Source organism: Aegilops tauschii, chromosome 3, assembly GCF_002575655.3.
Source record: "Aegilops tauschii subsp. strangulata cultivar AL8/78 chromosome 3, Aet v6.0, whole genome shotgun sequence".
NCBI classification, from domain to species: Eukaryota; Viridiplantae; Streptophyta; class Magnoliopsida; order Poales; family Poaceae; genus Aegilops; species Aegilops tauschii.
In genome coordinates, this window is record NC_053037.3 from 57,970,458 (window position 1) to 57,992,743 (window position 22,286).

Sequence of the window (22,286 nt, forward strand, 5' to 3'; positions counted from 1 at the left end):
GACGCATGTTGTGGCGAGTGGGGGCCAGGACCCCGCTCGATTCATCGTCCTCTTCGTACTACGTCCCGATGCTAGCGAGCAGGCCCCCGGTCGGGCTATAGCAGGTGCCCCCACTCCCTTCCAGTTCGGCCTTTCTGTAAAGCCCAATACAAAAAGCTAATCAAGAAAAAAATTCAAGGCTGAAGGCGTGCGTCTACCCTGCTGCCGCCTGCCGCTTCGACTCTGGGAGCTCACAATTAATAGCGAGAAAAACGAAGAGGCGAGCCCTCGGCCGCCGCTTGGTTGGACCATTGGTGGATCGCGGCTTGGCGGGTGCCAGTCCTGTGCCATCCGGTCGCCGGCCACCGGCGGCGCCACCGTCGACGGGTGTACAGCAGCAACGGATGAACGGAGCATCCTCAGCAACTCATCTCTAATCAGGTCTGTAGCACCTCCTCATCTCCTTATCCCAAACGACTACAAAGATACTTCTTAGTTCTTTATTTTGCTTGTTGTTGCCTGACTACACTCTGGTCCTTATTCTTCAGTTGATTCCTTGGTTTATCTCATATCAAATCAAATGAAAACTTGCGGTTCGTACTAGTACAGTAGTACTACTCTATCAGACATGTAGCCATGTACTGTTGGTTCTACCAAAAAATTATAGGAGTAGTGTGACACACTACTTGTACTTGGAAAATTTCTATGGAATTCAATCTGGCATGCCATTCTACTACTAGTACTTTTGCTGGCCTGCTAGTCTGCTCCACTAGAATGTTTTGTATCTGAACTTTTACAATTTGTGCTTCCATTATTTGATAGGGAAGAAAAGGGAAGATAATGGAGAAGTATTTGATAAAGAAATCAGCAAATGCCAACACCACCACCCAGCCCCGGGGGGCTATCACCAGCAACAATTCAAGTGGCAGTAGTAATGCATCAAGACCTGCAGCAAAACATAATTCTGTTGTGCCTGAACTAGTTGATTTGAATAAGCTCCCTCGGGATCCAGCTAAAAGGAAGCGAATGGCAGATTACCACCCCAACCAACGTGACGAGATAAGAAGGAAGTATTTGATTTGGGGACCTAATCAGCCCCGCAAATTGGAATTTCCATACAGGGAGATTGGGAAGAAGAAAAAGAAGAGGAGATTCAATCCGGATTGGTATGATGATTATGCTTATTGGCTAGAGTACAGCGAGAAGGAGCACAAAGCCTATTGCTTATGCTGCTATTTGTTTAGGGACAACATTAAAGACAACCACCATGGGCACGATGCATTTGTAGTAGAAGGTTTCAACTGTTGGAACAAGACAGAGAGATTTGTAACTCACGTCGGTGATCGTAACAGCTTTCACAACAGAGCACTCAAGGATTGCGAGGATCTATTAAAGCAAGATCAATCAATCCCTGCAGCCTGGAATAGACAAAGCCAAACTGAAAAGAATGAGCATCTCATGAGGTTAAATGCCGCAATTGATGTTTGTCGATACTTGTTGCATCAGGGACAACCTTTCCGTGGCCATGATGAAGAAAATAAAGGAAATTACCTTGAGTTGATGGACTACACTATTAAGCAAAATGATGTTGTTGCTAAGGCATTCAAGAATGCTCCAAATAATAATCAAATGTTGTCTCCCAAAATTCAGAGAGATATTACCGAGTGCTTTGCAAAAGAAGTACTAGGCCATGTGATGAAAGAAATTGGTAATGGTGTGTTCAGCTTATTAGTTGATGAGTGTAGGGATGTTTCCGACAAAGAACAAATGGCGGTTGTTCTCCGATATCTTGATAAGTGTGGACTGGTCCAAGAGAAGTTTGTTGGTGTTGTTCATGTGGAGGAGATAACATCTTCTTATCTCAAGTCTTGCATAGATTTATTATTTTCACAACTTGGGCTGAATCTTGAACAAGTTAGAGGCCAAGGTTACGATGGAGCAAGTAATATGTCTGGTGAGTTCAATGGTTTGCAAGCTAAAATTATGAATGAGAACAAATCAGCATATTATGTACATTGTTTTGCTCATAAACTCAACTTGGTTGTTGTGGCTATTGCAAAGAAGATATTCGAGGTCGGAGATTTCTTTGATATGGTTTCAGTTTTGCTGAATGTCGTGGGCGCGTCTTGCAAGAGAAAAGACCAACTTCGTGAGCATCACCAAGAAGAAGTGAGAAAAGCAATAGGATGTGGAGAGATTGCTACGGGGACTGGACTGAATCAAGAATTATCTCTTCAAAGACCAGGTGACACTCGATGGAACTCCCATTATAAAACATTGTTGGGTTTGTCAAAGATGTTCTCGTCGGTGGTTAAAGTTCTAGAATATGTTGAGAAAGATGGCACAGATACTGGAAAGAGGCGTCAAGCTAGAGGTCTTCTCAAATATTTCCAGACTTTTGATTCTGCATTTTTCTTACATATGATGATGATGATATTAGCTTTAACAAATGGACTATCAAAAACCTTACAGAGAAAGGATAAAGACATTGTAAATGCTATTTCAGATGTGGAATCAACTAAACGGGAGTTAGAAAAGCTCAGAACCAATGAAGGGTGGGATTCTCTTATGAGGAAGGTATACTGTTTCTGTGAGAAACATGACATTCCAGTACTGGACATGGAAGACGCCTATGTTAACCCAAAGAAGCCAAGACAAAAGACCGGTATTAACAATGAACATTATTACCGTGTTGACTGTTTCTTTGCTGTTCTGGATCTGTTAGGAGAAGAGTTTAATGACAGATTTAATGAGGTAAATTCTGAGTTGCTTCTATGCATGTCTGCTTTGAGCCCAAGTGATTTATTTTCTCGTTTTGACAAGGCGAAGTTGCTGAAATTAGCTAAGCATTATCCCGATGACTTTAATCACCAAGATATGGTGACTCTTGAGCATGAACTTGGTCTCTACATAGATAATATACTCCATGATACAAGGTTTTCTAGCTTGGACAAAATAGGTGATCTAGCTAAACTGATGGTGGATACAAGGAAGCACCTCTCCTATCCTTTGGTATATCGGCTTTTGAAGCTAGCTTTGACTCTTCCTGTTGCCACTGCCACTGTTGAGAGATGTTTTTCAGCTATGAAGATTGTGAAGAATGCTTTGCGTAACAAAATTGGTGATGATTATTTGAGCCATAGCCTAATTTGCTTTGTGGAAAAGGGACTGCTGGACGAAATTACTAATGAAGTGATTGTTGATCGTTTTCATAAGATGAAAGATCGTCATGGGAAGAACGAAATGTAAAGATCCAATGCCATACACCTTTTGTGTGTTTACCATCTCCATTTGTATTTTAATGGCTAATACTAATATGTGTTTTTTCTTCACAGATAACGGCATTTATATTAGAAATGAATATTCTCTTTTGCAAAGCATGAACTGTTGGGATATGAAGTCTTTTTGTAGGCTCTGATCACCTTAGTGTTAACTTGTTGTGTTACTATTGTCTATTGGATAATGTATCTTTTTCGAACTTGGATGAAATATGTTATGACTTGCAAGAAAATTGCTAAATATAGCATATTTACATGTTTATAAGCCTATGTGTAAACATGTTCGAGAGTTTTCTATCGCTGTGTGCCCCCAGTCGGTTTTTCTCCTGGGTCCGCCCCTGAACAGAGCGGGTAGTTGGAGAGATAGTTGGACGACATCTTTTGGGGTTCCGGTGATACGGAGCAGAGGGGAGCGGCCATAGTCATGGAGACGGCCCTCTGCCATTGCCATCAAACACTCCGTCCGGTGCACAGGCACGGCAGGTAAGCGTGTCGAAGTGGCCAAAATCACTGATTTGATTTTGCAGTGGCCAAAATCACTGCGTTTAAACCCACTCTCTTTTAAGTGTTTGAGTTAATTACACCCACGGTACAAAAATTTGCATGAATCTAACAAATTCATACACAATCTTGAAAACCTCACAAAGGTGGTGCACCAGCTCGGTCGCGGTAACGTTTGACTACAAAAGAGGCTGGTGCCTTTGGATCCCTTGCCGGTTTACCTCGCTAGGCAAAGCTAGCCTTGCCGACGGAGGCTAGCCGATTTGGCTCGCTCGCTCGATAGAACAAAAAGCTGGCAACCGCTGCCCAGGATGACCCACGCCGGCTGGGGCGAAGCTGCGGCCAACTCCATATGGGCTAAGTTAGGCTGGCTCGGTGCGGCGGCGGTGGTTCGTGCGCGGCGTACGTTGGTGGTGAGGTGTGGAGTGGTGGGGTGGCGTGCCCCGGTAGGCGACCGGGGTAGGGTTTTACGGTGACGTTGGGGCCAGGCGACGGAAAGGTGTTGGAATAAGCCATGATGTCTGGTGCAGTCGAACGCGTCGGGTGCGCGCAGGACGTGCCGGACACACTGGTGCGGTCGGGCTCGTCGGGTGCGCGCGCGACGTGCGGGACGCCGCAGAAGCGTGGCGAGTGTGCGTGTGTGAGTGGTGGTGCGTGAGTTTGGCTCGCGTCCGAATCCATCACGGTAGTTCCAAGCTGTTAGTGCCGGGTCGTGGCGATCTGCCGCGTCATGTGTGTGAGTGCGTCGTGGCATTAAACCCATTAACAGTCGCGGTAAGGGCGCCTCCTCGCCTATGCCACGTCCAAAGATTTACTGTCGCAGATGAAAGGAAAAAAAAATCGAGGCAATTTCCTCCGGTATCGAGCGCAGCGCACGCAACCCACCTCTCGCACCGCACGCCAACACAACCGCCGCCTCTTCTCTTCTATCGTCGCCATCGCCTCGTCGGATCTGGGGAGAAAGAGAGTGTGAGGCTCCTTCCTCTTTGCCTCTCTTGCACGCAACCTCCGCCGCTTCTCCTGCGCCTTGTCCTCCCCGTTCCTCTCTCATAGCCGAGCTCCAACCCTCCACCATCCCCTCCTCCTTGACCGCCTCTCCCCTTGTCTGAAGGAGCACGGGGCTCGCAGCTGCGCCTGAGCCGCCACAAGGCCGTCAGGTAGAGGAGATCCGGTGCCCACGGGCCGTTCACGCCGCTGTCCGAGGTCTCGGAGTTGACAGAGTTGCCGTCGTCATACGAAGACGAGTCGGCGGGGAGATGCTGGTGTTGGGATTCGGGAGGGTCCAATCTGCAGCAAATCCTTGGGAGATATGACGGTAAGTTGCGCCACTTGATGCCCAAACTGTTTCTGCATTTCCCTTTGATGATTGTGTTCTTCTATCTCATGAAATTTAGAAATTTCAGAAGCTATTGTTTTCGAGTTAACAATTTCCTCTGTATTAATGCCACATTTCTTTTAAAAGCAAAGCCAACAAATTTAATGTGAAGTCCATATCCTCTGTTTCTCTGTTGGAATGCTCGACGGCTTGCTGGCTGCAGAAGAGCTTCCTGGGGAATACCGGAACCGATGCCAGGTACACTATTTCTCTCATTCTGATTTCGTTCTTTCCATTGACTGAAGGATTTACGCTGCCGCTCTGCCTGATTGCTCCAGGATATACTCTGTAACGACTGCGGAAGAAAAGGGCTTTCTCGGTTCCACTGGCTGTATCACAAATGAGGACGAGGTCGAGCCCCCTCCCGCCGCAATCTCCTTTTGAGGCTATTCAACTTCGCCGACGGCCTCGACTGGGCACTCATGGCCGCTGGCACAGTCGCCGCCGCCGCCCACGATGCAGCATTCCTAGTCTACCTGCACTAATGGTCCTTGAATTTTCTCGACACTGAGCGGATTTAGTCTGCTCTCCACGGTCGTAGCGACGAGCCCCTCAACCAATTTAAGCAGGTAAACCGTTGCTTCGCATGCTCGTCTCTTAATTGCACGCTTGACAAGGCCTACAACGTGATATTTACTTGAGGAGGACCCTCTGCGGTGCTAGGTAGGTATCCGGCCCTTGGATTGCCTTTTTTTGCTAATTGGTGGCAGACATGCAGATATAGCTGAAAGCAGATTCAGTTTGAGGTGGCAATCAGTTGTATAGCTGGTTAAACTATGCATTTAGATGTATGTTAGCTGCTTCAAAATGAAGGGGACACAGTTTTTGATACTGGCATACATAATCGTACATTCTGTCCAAAAGTGGAGCCACAGTTCAAAATAGGGTAAAGCTGAGTTAACAGCTCCGACAGGCGGCAGTGGCAGCCGCGGATGATCTATCTAAATCCGGTGAATGACGGCTTCTCAAAATAAAACAGACATTGCTGATGGCTCGACGACGCACTCTACGACGAGCTTGGCAAGGAAGAGGTTGTCAACAAGGAGGCGCTCCCTAAGCCCTTGAAACTGCAGTAAACCAGTGGAGCATCGACGAGCAGGCCTCCATCTTAAGTATCTGAAAAAAACACGAGCGGAAGCCAAATGAGTCCACACTATTTGATGGTTTACAAGTGTTAGCAAAAACCAAAAGAAAAATTGGCCCACAACTTAACTATACATCTACAAAGAAGCATTTCATCCGCATCTGAAACTTAAGAAAGATCTACTGACCAACGACCAATAGTATCTGATCCTTTCATTAACAAAAATAATAGGCGTTTTTAGACAATATGTAAGTGCTGGTTGCTGCTAAGTAATATGCATCTTTTTTAAGATGCACGCTCCAACATGTTGGACTATACTTAATGGTTACCGAGATAGAACAATGCAGGCTGATCATGAACAAACAAAAGATAGGTAACTAAGAAGATGCCAAGATCGTGAGCTAGTTGTGTGTACATATGATAGAGAGAGATGGTACATTCATGAGCAAGCTGAGCGACCTTTGCCTCTCCTAAGGAGGACGGAGCCGAGCTTCTCTACTGCCCGCGCACACTAATCCATCTAGGTAATACACAAAGCCAGGTTTGGGAGCAGCATGCCTTGCGTCCTTCAGTGGTGCACCTCTTGAGTGTTTATACGTGTGCACCTATCTTGCTTATGAACATTCATGTATATGGAACATAAACAAGAGCCATACATTGGTAAATTTAAACCTTCTGCCCCATAGAGATACAAAGGAAGATAAAAAGAGCTCCCTACACGAGGTTGGTGGCAGCGGATCTCGTCTGGAGGAGGTGTTGGGCGACAAGCGACCTTGTCGTGCTCCGATCTAGGTAGAATGGTCGCCAGGCACGCCAGCCGACATTTCTTCGTCCGCCGAACGTAACATAACAAATGACAATAAACTGAAACTAAGGAGCTGTTCGGGATCTCTCCGCTCTGCAACTCCGCTACGGAGCGGAGCGGCATGCAGTTATATTTCGGTGAGCTGCTAACAGGGTGCTCCGTGAGCTCCGCTCCCTAGCGAAGGAGCAGAGGGTTGCCGAACACAACTTGAAACATAGAATTGTAACTAAGTAGTTTAAATAGAGTGAACAGCAGATGGGAAATCAAATGCATGAAATGATTGCACACGAAGAGAATTGGTTGAGTTAAATATGTCATCAGTATATTAGTTGGTTGTCAATCTTCTGAGGGGAAAGATGTTGGCAGAGGTTGGTCTTGCTTTCATTCGTCATCAAGATTTTTCTCAAGGAAAATTTTGAGACCCCCCACATTCTAGTTGTTTAAGCTGAACTACTTGCACTTGTTTTGTATTTAACTGCCTAATGCTATCTCTACTGCAGCAACTTCTTTTAAAAATTGATTCTCAACATAAATTACATGTTATAATGCTAGCCACTACATCACTAAACAAAGTACGCTTGTGCAGGGTTTAATTTTTGCATGTACCTTGTACTCCCTCCGTTCCTAAATATTTGTCCTTTTAGATATTTCAAATGGACTACCATATACGGATGTATATAGACTTATTTTAAAGTGTAGATTCACTCATTTTGCTTCGTATGTAGTCACTTGTTGAAATCTCTAGAAAGACAAATATTTAGGAACGGAGGGAGTAGTTACGAAAGTAGCTGAAGCAGATAATGTTGAGTATCTTCATCGGCTCGTTCACATGGCTTGGGTGGTAGATGTACACGGGAAGCTTGATGATCCAGAAATGAACTTGAGCCAGCCGTGGAAAGACGAGTTTGTCAGAAAAAATAATATGAAGATGCCGTATGTATACATATGGGCACAATCTCTGATCGGAACATATAAACGCTCCTAGCCTACCCGCCATTCTAGCGGCATCGCGCGCGCAGACAGTTTTTGACCGCACGATTCAGTTACCCAAGTTGCAACAGTGCTTTTTTTGGATGCTGGCGTCTGGTCAGCCGTCGGTTTTTTCTTACGCTCCTGGCTGCTTAAAGAGTCGATGGCAGGTGGACCACGCTTCATGTTGCGTCGAATGGTCAGTCGTCGGTTTTTTCTTACGCTCATGGCTGCTTAAAGAGTCGATGGCAGGTGGACCACGCTTCATGTTGCGTCGAAAGAACGAGGTGGGTTTCGCCTGGTATCGGTGCGATTGGATTAGCGACGAAGACTGATGGGGATGAAAATATCTCCCTCGTCAGCTCTCTCCTCTCTTCCCGTCCCCCTCCTCTTCCCCATGCCGCCGCCACCACCACTTTCTCCCTCCCTCCTGCCCGCCTCGTCTCCTCCACCTCCGCCTCCGCCTCCACCCCCTCCTCCTCCCTTGCCTCCGCACCGGCTAGCATGGCCCGACCACGCGTTGTGGACGAGGAGGCCACAGCTCGGGATGCAGGCAAGAGGAACCAGGCGGTTCTCCTTCCATGGCAGCGCCCGAACTCGAGCCGAAGCCGAGGAGCGCGGCTTTGATCCAGGCTCGACAGGAGGAGTAGAGCAGCAGCCACGCACACCAGCCGACGGGCCTGTCCTCCTCTGCGCCTCCTCTCACGTACCCTCGGCGGCTGCCTCCTCGTCCTCTGACTGCTGCCGGTGAGCCCTCCCTTTCTCGTTTTCTCTCTTCCCTTGTCCTCTTCCTCACTGCAGCTCCTCTTCCTCCAATCTCTCCTGTTCAGCATGGTGGAGACGGCGTAGACGGGCTAGGCAGGCCACGATGGCTGGTCGAGCACCCACCCCGGCGACCTCCTGCAGGGGAGAGGTCGAGTACAGATCCAGTTCATGGAGGAGATGCCAGCACAGGTGAGCTCTTTCTTCCTCCTTTCCTTATCTTCCAATGGTAACCTGATGTTTTCCTTTTTTTTGTTATGCGTATAGGGTTTGGATGGGGTTGATTCTTGTTGATAACGAAAGTTAAGTTAGTTGGGCAAAACAAATACTGAAGTTCCTTGTTTTGTGCAGGGTCAATCAGTCTCTTGTTCATCCTTCGGATGGTTCACCGCTCGCAGAGGTAGGTGTTGGAGAACGTAGCAGAAATTCAAAATTTTCTACGCATCACCAAGATCAATCTATGGAGTAATCTAGCAACGAGGGGAAGGGGAGTGCATCTACATACCATTGTAGATCGCGATGCGGAAGCGTTGCAAGAACGCGGATGAGGGAGTCGTACTCGTAGCGATTCAGATCGCAGTTGATTCCGATCTGAGCACCGAAGAACGGTGCCTCCGCGTTCAACACACGTGCAGCCCGGTGACGTCTCCCACGCCTTGATCCAGCAAGGAGAGAGGGAGAGGTTGGGGAAGACTCCGTCCATCAGCAGCACGACGGCGTGGTGGTGGTGGAGGAGCGTGGCAATCCCGCAGGGCTTCGCCAAGCACCGCGGGAGAGGAGGAGGAGGGAGAGGGGTAGGGCTGCGCCGAAAGAGAGACGTTCTCATGTCTTGGGCAGCCCCAAACCTCAACTATATATAGGGGGGAGGGGGCTGCGCCCCCTCTAGGGTTTCCACCCCAAGGGCTGGCGGCCAGCCCTAGATCCCATCTAAGGGGGCGGCCAAGGGGAGGAGAGGGGGGCACTAGGGTGGGCCTTAAGGCCCATCTGGACCTAGGGTTTGCCCCCTCCCACTCTCCCATGCGCCTTGGGCCTTGGTGGGGGGGCGCACCAGCCCACCTGGGGCTGGTCCCCTCCCACACTTGGCCCATGCAGCCTTCTGGGGCTGGTGGCCCCACTTGGTGGACCCCCGGGACCCTCCCGGTGGTCCCGGTACATTACCGATAACACCCGAAACTTTTCCGGTGACCAAAACAGGACTTCCCATATATAAATCTTTACCTCCGGACCATTCCGGAACTCCTCGTGACATCCGGGATCTCATCCGGGACTCCGAACAACATTCGGTAACCACGTACATACTTTCCCTATAACCCTAGCGTCATCGAACCTTAAGCGTGTAGACCCTACGGGTTCGGGAACCATGCAGACATGACCGAGACGTTCTCCGGTCAATAACCAACAGCGGGATCTGGATACCCATGTTGGCTCCCACATGTTCCACGATGATCTCATCGGATGAACCACGATGTCGGGGATTCAATCAATCCCGTATACAATTCCCTTTGTCTATCGATATGCTACTTGCCCGAGATTCGATCGTCGGTATCTCGATACCTTGTTCAATCTCGTTACCGGCAAGTCTCTTTACTCGTTCCGTAACTCACATCATCCCGTGATCAACTCCTTGGTCACATTGTGCACATTATAATGATGTCCTACCGAGTGGGCCCAGAGATACCTCTCCGTTTACACGGAGTGACAAATCCCAGTCTCGATTCGTGCCAACCCAACAGACACTTTCGGAGATACCTGTAGTGCACCTTTATAGTCACCCAGTTACGTTGTGACGTTTGGTACACCCAAAGCATTCCTACGGTATCCGGGAGTTGCACAATCTCATGGTCTAAGGAAATGATACTTGACATTAAGAAAGCTCTGAGCAAACGAACTACACGATCTTGTGCTAGGCTTAGGATTGGGTCTTGTCCATCACATCATTCTCCTAATGATGTGATCCCGTTATCAACGACATCCAATGTCCATGGTCAGGAAACCGTAACCATCTATTGATCAACGAGCTAGTCAACTAGAGGCTTACTAGGGACATGGTGTTGTCTATGTATCCACACATGTATCTGAGTTTCCTACCAATACAATTCTAGCATGGATAATAAACGATTATCATGAACAAGGAAATATAATAATAACCTATTTATTATTGCCTCTAGGGCATATTTCCAACAGTCTTCCACTTGCACTAGAGTCAATAATCTAGTCCACATCACCATATGATTAACACTCATAGGTCACATCACCATGTGACCAACATCCAAAGAGTTTACTAGAGTCAACAATCTACTCCCTCCGTCCCATAATATAAGAGCGTTTTTTACACTAGTATAGTGTAAAAAACGCTCTTATATTATGGGACGGAGGGAGTAGTTCACATCACTATGTGATTAACACTCAATGAGTTCTGGTTTGATCATGTTATGCTTGTGAGAGAGGTTATTAGTCAACGGGTCTGAACCTTTCAGATCCGTGTGTGCTTTACGAATATCTATGTCATCTTGTGGATGCTATCACGCGCTATTTGGAGCCATTTCAAATAATTGCTCTACTATACGAATCCGGTTTACTACTCAGAGTCATCCGGATTAGTGTCAAAGTTCGCATCGATGTAACCCTTTACGACGAACTCCTTTTCACCTCCATAATCGAGAAAATTCCTTAGTCCACTAGATACTAAGGACAAGTTCGACCGCTGTCATGTGATCCTTTCCCGGATCACTATTGTACCCCTTGCCCAACTCATGGCAAGGCACACTTCATGTGCGGTACATAGCATAGCATACTGTAGAGCCTACGTCTAAAGCATAGGGGACGACCTTCGTCCTTTCTCTCTCTTCTGCTGTGGTCAGGTCTTGAGTCTTACTCAATACTCACACCTTGTAACACAGCCAAGAACTCCTTCTTTGCTAATCTATTTTGAACTCTTTCAAAATCATGTCAAGGTGTGTGTTCTTTGAAAGTATCATCGGGCGTCTTGATCTATCTCTATAGATCTTGATGCCCAATATGTAAGCAGCTTTATCCAGGTCTTCCTTTGAAAAACTCCTTTCAAACAACCCTTTATGCTTTCCAGAAATTTTACATCATTTCGGATCAACAATATGTCATTCACATATACTTATCAGAAATGTTGTAGCGCTCCCACTCACTTTATTGTAAATACAAGTTTCTAACAAAATTTGTATAAACCCAAAAACTTTGATAACTCCATCAAAGCGTATATTCTGACTCCGAGATGCTTGCTCTAATCCATGGAAGGATTGCTGGAGCTAGCATACCTTTTAGCATCCTTAGGATCGACAAAACCTTTCTGATTGTATCACATACAACCTTTCCTTACGAAAACTGGTAAGGAAACTTGTTTTGACATCCATCTGCCAGATTTCATAAATGCAGCTAATGCTAACATGGTTCCGACGGACTTAAGCATCGCTACGGATGAGAAAATCTCATCGTAGTCAACTCCTTGAACTTGTGGAAATACTCTTTACCACAAGTCGAGCTTCATAGACGGTAACATTACCGTCCACGTCCGTCTTCTTCTCAAAGATCCATTTATCTCGGATTTCATGGCTTCTAACCATTTGTCGGAATATGGGCCCACCATCGCTTCTCCATAACTCGTAGGTTCAGTATTGTCCAACAACATGATATCTCAGACAGGATCACGTACCACTCTGAAGTAGCACGCATCCTCGTCGTACTACGAGGTTTGGTAGTGACTTGATCCGAAGTTTCATGATCACTATCACAAGCTTCCACTTCAATTGGTGTAGGTGCCACAGGAACAACTTCATGTGCCTTGCTACACACTAGTCGAAGTTATGGTTCAATAACCTCATCAAGTCTCCACCATCCTCCCACTCAATTCTTTCGAGAGAAACTTTTCCTCGAGAAAGGACCCGTTCCTAGAAGCAATTACTTTTGCTTCCAGATCTGAAATAGGAGGTATACCCAACTGTTTTGGGTATTCTATGAAGATGCATTTGTCCGCTTTGGGTTCGAGCTTATCAGCCTGAAACTTTTTCACATAAGCTTCGCAGCCCCAAACTTTTAAGAAACGACATCTTAGGTTTCTCTAAACGGTGTCGTCTCAACGGAATTGCGTGGTGCCCCTTTTAAAGTGAATGCGGTTGTCTCTAATGCCTAACCCATAAACGATAATGGTAATTCGATAAGTAACATCATGGTATGCACCATATCCAATAGGGTGCAGTTATGATGTTCGGACACACCATCACACTATGGTGTTCCAGGCGGTATTAATTATGAAACATTTTCCACAATGTCTTAATTGTGTGCCAAACTCGTAACTCAGATACTCATCTCTATGATCATATCATAGACATTTTATCCTCTTGTCACGACGATCTTCAACTTCACTCTGAAATTACTTGAACCTTTCAATAATTCAGACTTGTGTTTCATCAAGTAAATACACTCAGCATCTACTCAAATCATCTGTGAAGTAAGAACATAACGATATCCACTGCATGCCTCAGCACTCATTGGACTGCATACATCAAAATGTATTACTTTCCAATAAGTTGCTCTCTTGTTCCATCTTACTGAAAACGAGGCCTTTCAGTCATCTTGCCCATGTGGTATGATTTGCATGTCTCAAGTGATTCAAAATCAAGTGAGTCCAAACGATCCATCTGCATGGAGTTTCTTCATGCATATATACCAATAGACATGGTTCGCATGTCTCAATCTTTTCAAAAACCGAGTGAGTCCAAAGATCCATCAACATGGAGCTTCTTCATGCGTTTTATCCCAATATGACTCAAATAGCAGTGCCACAAGTATGCGGTACTATCATTACTATCTTATATCTTTTGGCATGAACATGTGTATCACTACGATCGAGATTCAATAAACCATTTATTTTAGGTGCAAGACCATTGAAGGTATTATTCAAATAAAAAGAGTAACCATTATTCTTCTTAAATGAATAACCGTATTGCGATAAACATAATCCAATCGCAAACACCAAATAACAATTATTTAGGTTTAACACCAATCTCGATGGTAGAGGGAGCATGCGATGCTTGATCACATCAACCTTGGAAACACTTCCAACACATATCGTCATCTCACCTTTAGCTAGTCTCCGTTTATTCCGCAGTTTTTATTTCGAGTTACTAACACTTAGCAACCGAACCGGTATCTAATACCCTGGTGCTGCTAGGAGTACTAGTAAAGTACACATTCATATAATGTATATCCAATATACTTCTGTCGACCTTGCCTGCCTTCTCATCTACCAAGTATCTAGGGTAGTTCCGCTTCAGTGACCGTTCCCCTCATTACAGAAGCACTTAGTCTCGGGTTTGGGTTCAACCTTGGGATTCTTCACTAGAGCAGCAAATGATTTGTTGTTTCATGAAGTATCCCTTCTTCCCTTGCCCTTCTTGAAACTAGTGGTTTTACAAACCATCAACAATTGATGCTCCTTCTTGATTTCTACTTTCGCGGTGTCAAACATCGCGAATAGCTCAAGGATCATCATAACTATCCCTGATATGTTATAGTTCATCACGAAGCTCTACTAGCTTGGTGGCAGTGACTATGGAGAACCATCACTATCTCATCTAGGAGATTAACTCCCACTCGATTCAAGTGATTGTGGTACTCAGACAATCTGAGCACATGCTCAACGATTGAGCTTTTCTCCCTTAGTTTGCAGGCTTAAGAAACTTGTCAGAGGTCTCATACCTCTTGACGTGGGCACTAGTCTGAAATCCCAATTTCAGTCTTCGGAACATCTCACATGTTCTGCGACGTTTCAAAAACGTCTCTGGTGCCACAATTCTAAACCGTTAGCATTACGCACTGAACTATCACGTAGTCATCAAAACGTGTATGTCAGACGTTTCGTAACATCTACAGACGACGCTGAGGCCAGCACACCGAGCGGTGCATTAAGGACACAAGCCTTCTGTGCAGCAATGAGGACAATCCTCAGTTTACGGACCCAGTCCGCATAATTGCTACTACCAACTTTCAACTAAATTTTCTCTAGGAACATATCTCAACCAGTAGAACTAAAACGCAAGCTATGACATAATTTGCAAAGACCTTTTTGACTATGTTCATGATAATGAAGTTCATCTGATTAATGAATGAACTCCCACTCAGATAGACATCCCTCTAGTCATCTAAGTGATACATGATCCGAGTCAAACTAGGCCATGTCCGATCATCACGTGAGACGGACTAGTCATCATCGGTGAACATCTCCATGTTAATCGCATCTACTATACGACTCATGTTCGACCTTTCAATCTCTTGTGTTCCGAGGCCATGTCTGTACATGCTAGGCTCGTCAAGTCAACCTAAGTGTTTCGCATGTCTTCCGAGGCCATGTCTGTACATGCTAGGCTCGTCAACACCCGTTGTATTCGAACGTTAGAATCTATCACACCCGATCATCACGTGGTGCTTCGAAACAACGAACCTTCGCAACGGTGCACAGTTAGGGGGAACACGTCTCTTGAAATTTTAGTGAGGGATCATCTTATTTATGCTACCGTCATTCTAAGCAAATAAGATGTAAACATGACAAACATCACATGCAAATCATAAAGTGACGTGATATGGCCAATATCATCTTGCGCCTTTGATCTCCATCTTTGAGGCGCGGCATGATCGCCTTCGTCACCGGCATGACACCATGATCTCCATCATCATGATCTCCATCATCGTGTCTTCATGAAGTTGTCTCGCCAACTATTACTTCTACTACTATGGCTAACGGTTAGCAATAAAGTAAAGTAATTACATGGCGTTTTCTTTGACACGCAGGTCATACAATAAATTAAGACAACTCCTATGGCTCCTGCCGGTTGTCATACTCATCGACATGCAAGTCGTGATTCCTATTACAAGAACAAGATCAATCTCATACATCACATATATCATTCATCACATCGTTTTGGCCATATCACATCACATAGCATACCCTGCATAAACAAGTTAGACGTCCTCTAATTGTTGTTGCATGTTTTACGTGGCTGCTATGGGATTCTAGCAAGAATGTTTCTTACCTACGCAAAAGCCACAACGTGATATGCCAATTTCTATTTACCCTTCATAAGGACCCTTTTCATCGAATCCGATCCGACTAAAGTGGGAGAGACAGACACCCGCTAGCCACCTTATGCAACTAGTGCATGTCAGTCGATGGAACCTGTCTCACGTAAGTGTACGTGTAAGGTCGGTCCGGGCCGCTTCATCCCACGATGCCGCCGAATCAAGATAAGACTAGTAACGGCAAGTAAATTGACAAAATCGACGCCCACAACTACTTTGTGTTCTACTCGTGCATAGAAACTACGCATAGACCTAGCTCTGATACCACTGTTGGAGAACGTAGCAGAAATTCAAAATTTTCTACGCATCACCAAGATCAATCTATGGAGTAATCTAGCAACGAGGGGAAGGGGAGTGCATCTACATACCATTGTAGATCGCGATGCGGAAGCGTTGCAAGAACGCGGATGAGGGAGTCGTACTCGTAGCGATTCAGATCGCGGTTGATTCCGATCTGAGCACCGAAGAACGGTGCCTCCGCGTTCAACACACGTGCAGCCCGGTGACGTCTCCCACGCCTTGATCCAGCAAGGAGAGAGGGAGAGGTTGGGGAAGACTCCGTCCAGCAGCAGCACGACGGCGTGGTGGTGGTGGAGGAGCGTGGCAATCCCGCAGGGCTTCGCCAAGCACCGCGGGAGAGGAGGAGGAGGGAGAGGGGTAGGGCTGCGCCGAAAGAGAGACGTTCTCATGTCTTGGGCAGCCCCAAACCTCAACTATATATAGGGGGGGAGGGGGCTGCGCCCCCTCTAGGGTTTCCACCCCAAGGGCTGGCGGCCAGCCCTAGATCCCATCTAAGGGGGCGGCCAAGGGGAGGAGAGGGGGGGCCACTAGGGTGGGCCTTAAGGCCCATCTGGACCTAGGGTTTGCCCCCTCCCACTCTCCCATGCGCCTTGGGCCTTGGTGGGGGCGCACCAGCCCACCTGGGGCTGGTCCCCTCCCACACTTGGCCCATGCAGCCTTCTGGGGCTGGTGGCCCCACTTGGTGGACCCCCGGGACCCTCCCGGTGGTCCCGGTACATTACCGATAACACCCGAAACTTTTCCGGTGACCAAAACAGGACTTCCCATATATAAATCTTTACCTCCGGACCATTCCGGAACTCCTCGTGACGTCCGGGATCTCATCCGGGACTCCGAACAACATTCGGTAACCACGTACATACTTTCCCTATAACCCTAGCATCATCGAACCTTAAGCGTGTAGACCCTACGGGTTCGGGAACCATGCAGACATGACCGAGACGTTTTCCGGTCAATAACCAACAGCGGGATCTGGATACCCATGTTGGCTCCCACATGTTCCACGATGATCTCATCGGATGAACCACGATGTCGGGGATTCAATCAATCCCGTATACAATTCCCTTTGTCTATCGGTATGCTACTTGCCCGAGATTCGATCGTCGGTATCTCGATACCTTGTTCAATCTCGTTACCGGCAAGTCTCTTTACTCGTTCCGTAACTCACATCATCCCGTGATCAACTCCTTGGTCACATTGTGCACATTATAATGATGTCCTACCGAGTGGGCCCAGAGATACCTCTCCGTTTACACGGAGTGACAAATCCCAGTCTCGATTCGTGCCAACCCAACAGACACTTTCGGAGATACCTGTAGTGCACCTTTATAGTCACCCAGTTACGTTGTGACGTTTGGTACACCCAAAGCATTCCTACGGTATCCGGGAGTTGCACAATCTCATGGTCTAAGGAAATGATACTTGACATTAGGAAAGCTCTGAGCAAACGAACTACACGATCTTGTGCTAGGCTTAGGATTGGGTCTTGTCCATCACATCATTCTCCTAATGATGTGATCCCGTTATCAACGACATCCAATGTCCATGGTCAGGAAACCGTAACCATCTATTGATCAACGAGCTAGTCAACTAGAGGCTTACTAGGGACATGGTGTTGTCTATGTATCCACACATGTATCTGAGTTTCCTACCAATACAATTCTAGCATGGATAATAAACGATTATCATGAACAAGGAAATATAATAATAACCTATTTATTATTGCCTCTAGGGCATATTTCCAACAGTAGGTTCTTCCTTGCTCATGTTCTGTTTGATAAAATGCCTATGAACTGACATGGCTCTTTTTCTTGTTTTGTTGCGTGTCCAGGTTATTTGCTCATTCTCTGCTCGTCTATGTCGTCAGCGAGAAGGTTCAGCGTGCTTTTGCTGGATTTATTTCTTAAGCCTATCCTGCTGCTTGTGGGTTGATCCTCCCTGTTACGTTGGAAAAAGCACACCCTTGTGTGCATAGGGTAGTTCTGATTCTAAGGTTCCCGGTTATTGCTTTCAGAGGTGTGTGTGTGTATTCATTTATGTATTCACATCCATGCTTGTGCGGTTTCCTCTGTTTTCGGTAACCAGTCCTGCATGCCTGCTTCTTATTTGCTTTGTCAATGTTCGTGTGTGCCTAACTCAATTGCTGCTTCTTTCATGTATGTGCTTTCTTATCCGGCAGATAAACTCCTGTTTTAATATGTGCATTTCCAAGTTTGACGCATCACTTGCTGTCGTTGGTTTAGTATGTGTTCTTCATAATGCAATGGGTTGTTTTGTTGCTCGGCAATGGATGCAAGTTAGTTAACTACCCAATAAATTAACCTACGGTTCTAGGGTTCAGTAGGTCTTTTGTTTGTTGCTTAGGCATACTTCTGTTGCTCACTGCTACATGCAAGTTCATTGTCAGGTTAGTTAACTGTTTTTGTGCTCACTCATGCATGAAAGTTAATTAACTATCCAATAAAATTAACCTCTGGTTTCAGGGTCTGGTAGGGCAGGTTCCTTTTAGGTTCATTAGCTGTTTTGTTGTCCACTGATGCATGCAAGTTAATTAACTATCTAATAAATTTAACCTGTCATTTCATTGTCTGGTAGGTTTTTTTTTGCTTCCTTATGCCTCTGTTCTTTTTGTTTGGTTGCTTGCTAATACACGCAGGTTGATTGGTTGTTCTTGTTGCTCACCGATGCATGCAAGTTAATTAATCATCCAGTAAAATGAACCTTATGCTCTCAGGGTCCATTAGGTATTTTTTTCTGCTTGTTAGTGTATTCTGAATCCTTATTGCTCTGTTCTTTCTGTTCCGTTGTAGGTTATTTCGTGTGCTTGGAGTTTGTGGGTGCTTTACCTCCTTTTATCGTCTTGTCGTTTGCTTCTTTGCCTGCCCAGGTTTGTGCAAGTCCTTTGGAGTTTCCTTTTCAACACCGTGTCTTGGCTGTTGTCCCTCATGTACGCCCCTTCTTCCTTTTGCAGATCCTGATGTTGTTGTCTTCGATTGCTTTGCAGTCTAACACTATTAGCTCTCCAGTTCTTCGTCTTGCTGTCAAGGTTTGTTTTTGTGCCTCAGTTTTTTGTTTCGTCACACTATGTTACTGTGCATTACTTATTGCTTCATTATGCTAACTGACCGGGTGTTGCGTGCTTGTTTTTTTGTGCTTTCTTTTCTTATGCTGCTTACTTTCTTTATACCGTTTCCTATCCTTATGGCTCTGTTCTTTCTTCTTAGTGAGAAAGGTTAAACGATTACGTATCCTGTGATCTGTTCTAAGAGAAAAAAATTATGCTGTCTAAGTGTATCTCTATTCAGCTGGTTTATTCAAAAAACATAGCGTACAAATTCCTGTAGGTGTCTAGATAGAACTGCAACGCTTTTAGTCCCACCAAGACCGCCTGATTAGATAAAATCTAGAAGCAGCCACAGGCTGCCAATTATAATAAATTAATAACCTTGACATTTTTTCCTTGCAGCAAATCACTATCAAAGAGAAGGAGGTGGATACAAGTATGGAATCTGACATTGTCCCTGTTACTGCTAATAGATCCAAGCACGCAAAGAAACAAACGATTTTACGGACCGGATACCATAGCGGAATCAACAAAGAAGGTAAATCTGCACGAAGAAAAATAATGTTGTTTATTACTTTCTTTTCTCCTACTGATTTCTCTTTTTAAACCATCTTTGGTCAGCATCTAAATACGCATCGAAGAGGATCACTTTTTAAACCATCTTTGGTCAGCACCTAAATATGCCATACTACTGCTTTGTTGAACCATCTCAGAGCATATGGCCTTGGTTCTTTTTGGGCACAATTTTCTTTTGTTGTCTTTACATGCTCATTTAATTCATTTATGTTTCCTTTCCAGTTGCAGTGGTGGAGGATATATTCTCCGTCATGAGTGGATGCAATGGCGGAGGACAAAAAAAAGAGGTGGGGTGGAGCTTGAGCTTCCTACGAATGGTGTCTCTCTGCTGCCAGATAGGAGGCTCTTCTGGGGAGTTGGTGGCACGGGGGCACTTGCTGCCTATGAACAGGCAACTTTGCAGGCTATAAAATTCTTACAGGGATTGTATGGGTTTATGGTCAGAGACTATAATTTCCATTGTGTTGGTCTATACGGACTCGGTAGCTTCTGCGGTTGCTATTGCCGCGTCTGCTGTGAAGTATACGGCTAAACTGGAGAAGGACCGTGCCCGTCTGCTCCTTTCGTGTGCTAGCGTGGTTCCTCTCTCCAGTGGTAACTGCCTGCAGCCACAGCTTACCCTGTCGATCCCATCTTGCTCATGTGCCTCCTCCCGCGTCGATCTACTTCACTAGGTCCTCCTCACCCCTCACATGCCCTGCCAGGAGCGGCGGTGCAACAGCGACGATGCTGCACGAGATCAAACCAGAGGAATGTGATCCACATTTGTCTTTGCTTCCATGTCCACGGGAGAAAATTGCTGAACATTTTGTCATCCCCAGATTTCCTCCCCACAGTGTGGCTATCCTTACCCGTACTCTCTGAATTCAGTTTGGTTTTCTTGGTCTCCGCAAGTTTAGTTTTGCCTTTTGCTTCAAATATTTGAAAGTTCAGTTTGGCCTTTTGTATTAATTCTTGAGGCAAACAAATACCCCTATGTGATGTGTATTTCTTTGACTGCAGTTTACTAAATGTCTTGTTCAAAGTTTCTAATTTTCTGTTTTCATGTATATCTTTATATAGATAGGCAATGGCCTCATCTCAGAAAATTGCATGATATATATACTAAAGGCATCATTACATTTTAGATGGGGTTTTAACATCTTATTTTTTTTCATATTTTGTATGAATGTTGGACATACCCATCTCCATTCTGTACAAATTAAAATCTTTGCCTGCACCCTTTATTGAGAAATCAGATGCTATAGTTGCTTAGAAAAAACATATGCATCACTAATTCATTTTCTGATTCCAAGCTTGTTGGACATATGCCAACTCTTTTTTTATCTTGTATGCTTCTCGATGCTAAAATTTACAGGTTATGTTTCTTTTTGGATACAGTACTTTGAAAAATATGTGAGTAACAAGAGTGTGTTACTGCCTGGATGTACTAAGAAATTATGGACACTAACCAAAAGTGTGCTACTGAAATCATGACGCCATTTGCTTAATAATTGTGGAAAAATGGCTCTTCTGCAATTAAAAATAATTATCAGCACTGACTATGCAGGTATGGTCTTTGCATGAGAAGCACAGATGGGCATGCCGACATGGACCATATCAGGTCATTGCCCTATTTTTTCCACATTTTTTATGTCATATTGTTTTCCATATTGCTCATGAGCATTTCTGTTGGGCACTTATCCGTTGATAATTTATCATTCCTCTATTAATTAATGATCTCATCGCATCGCAGTAGCACACTGAGCTCTATGTTTTTTTGTCCTGTTTTCTCCAAGGTCCTTTGCAGGTTCCTTGGGTAAAGCTTGCTGATTGTCAATGTGATTAGAGGGCCAGTGGTCGAATGATGCATTTCCTATAGGTTTGTCTTCTTAGCTAGATTTATTTTTTCCAAGTTGTTCCATTCATATGTGTTAGCCCGGCATGTTATCAACATATGATTCATATAAAATTTCATGGATTGCAGAGTTATACTTAGATAATTTCATAAATATACTAAAATTGAAATTTACTAATTGACAAGTAGATTCTTGTTGAAAATAGACAGCTAAACGTAGATACAATGCCCTCGCTATGTTGCAATTCCTATAATCCACGGCTACAAATTTCATGAATGTATTATTTCTCATCTTTGTGTAGGTCTATCCAGTGGAGATGGTGTCACCTGCCGGAGAAGCGAGGGGGCTATCCCTCGAAGGGGCGGTGTGATGGCGGTGGTAGACACCCCAGGTTGTGCCCATCGACGCAGCAGGCAGTGTGTGGGTGAACTTCTATAAGTTTCTCAACCACAGGCCGAACCATCGCTCGAAAGCCGCCATCCTCTTCCACTCCATCAACAGGTTAGTCAGTCAGCCACCTCCAGTCTGGGTACATCCTTGAGTCAATTCCCCTATTTTTTCACTGTCATATTCTTTGTAGTTTGCCATGGTATTTGGTATGTTGATGATTGAATTTTTTTTTCTTGCATCCCTCTACCCAATTTGAGA

The 22,286-nt window shown here is 45.3% G+C and overlaps 2 protein-coding genes and 2 long non-coding RNA genes across 9 annotated transcripts; all 4 read left to right on the top strand.

Moving 5' to 3' along the window:
• The first annotated feature begins 19 nt into the window (after window positions 1-19).
• LOC109738809 (uncharacterized) lies at window positions 20-3,706 on the top strand. 4 transcript variants are annotated; one of them, XR_012204240.1, is made up of 5 exons: window positions 20-104; window positions 179-420; window positions 802-1,933; window positions 2,044-2,224; window positions 2,486-2,754. XR_012204240.1 is itself a non-coding variant. In XM_073510010.1 (4 exons), the coding sequence occupies exons 3-4, from the start codon at window positions 820-822 to the stop codon at window positions 2,067-2,069; spliced, it is 1,140 nt and encodes a 379-aa protein (XP_073366111.1). In that variant the 5' UTR covers window positions 20-104; window positions 179-420; window positions 802-819; the 3' UTR covers window positions 2,070-2,347. The 4 variants fall into 4 exon arrangements, 3 of the variants coding, with proteins under 3 accessions (XP_073366111.1, XP_073366112.1, XP_040259416.1); XM_073510010.1 differs by lacking the exon at window positions 2,486-2,754 and having other exon boundaries at window positions 2,044-2,347; XM_073510011.1 differs by lacking the exon at window positions 2,486-2,754 and having other exon boundaries at window positions 25-104; window positions 186-420; window positions 2,044-2,347.
• A 921-nt stretch (window positions 3,707-4,627) lies between these two features.
• LOC109738806 (uncharacterized) lies at window positions 4,628-8,963 on the top strand. 3 transcript variants are annotated; one of them, XR_005771981.3, is made up of 4 exons: window positions 4,628-5,073; window positions 5,221-5,331; window positions 5,412-8,738; window positions 8,822-8,963. It is a non-coding gene; the product is annotated as an uncharacterized lncRNA (long non-coding RNA). The 3 variants fall into 3 exon arrangements; XR_002226897.4 differs by having other exon boundaries at window positions 5,226-5,331; XR_012204241.1 differs by having other exon boundaries at window positions 4,628-5,331.
• Window positions 8,964-18,096: 9,133 nt separating this feature from the next.
• Window positions 18,097-20,259, top strand: LOC109777247 (uncharacterized). Its single transcript, XM_073510012.1, has 5 exons — window positions 18,097-18,176; window positions 18,971-19,047; window positions 19,132-19,206; window positions 19,627-19,762; window positions 20,023-20,259. The coding sequence occupies exons 3-5, from the start codon at window positions 19,138-19,140 to the stop codon at window positions 20,208-20,210; spliced, it is 393 nt and encodes a 130-aa protein (XP_073366113.1). The 5' UTR covers window positions 18,097-18,176; window positions 18,971-19,047; window positions 19,132-19,137; the 3' UTR covers window positions 20,211-20,259.
• Window positions 20,260-21,312: 1,053 nt separating this feature from the next.
• LOC141042265 (uncharacterized) lies at window positions 21,313-22,075 on the top strand. Its single transcript, XR_012204276.1, has 3 exons — window positions 21,313-21,403; window positions 21,579-21,661; window positions 21,940-22,075. It is a non-coding gene; the product is annotated as an uncharacterized lncRNA (long non-coding RNA).
• The last annotated feature ends 211 nt before the right edge of the window (window positions 22,076-22,286 follow it).

Bases quoted from the DNA above. Each gene is read 5' to 3' on its own strand.
- LOC109738809 (XM_040403482.3), top strand. From the start codon at position 1,913: ATGGAGCAAGTAATATGTCTG. The intron at 1,934-2,043 runs GTGAGTTCAATG...ATTGCAAAGAAG, and splicing joins TGGAGCAAGTAATATGTCTG to ATATTCGAGGTCGGAGATTT.
- LOC109777247 (XM_073510012.1), top strand. From the start codon at position 19,138: ATGTTGTTGTCTTCGATTGCTTTGCAGTCTAACACTATTAGCTCTCCA. The intron at 19,207-19,626 runs GTTTGTTTTTGT...TTTTCCTTGCAG, and splicing joins TTCTTCGTCTTGCTGTCAAG to CAAATCACTATCAAAGAGAA. The intron at 19,763-20,022 runs GTAAATCTGCAC...TTTCCTTTCCAG, and splicing joins TAGCGGAATCAACAAAGAAG to TTGCAGTGGTGGAGGATATA.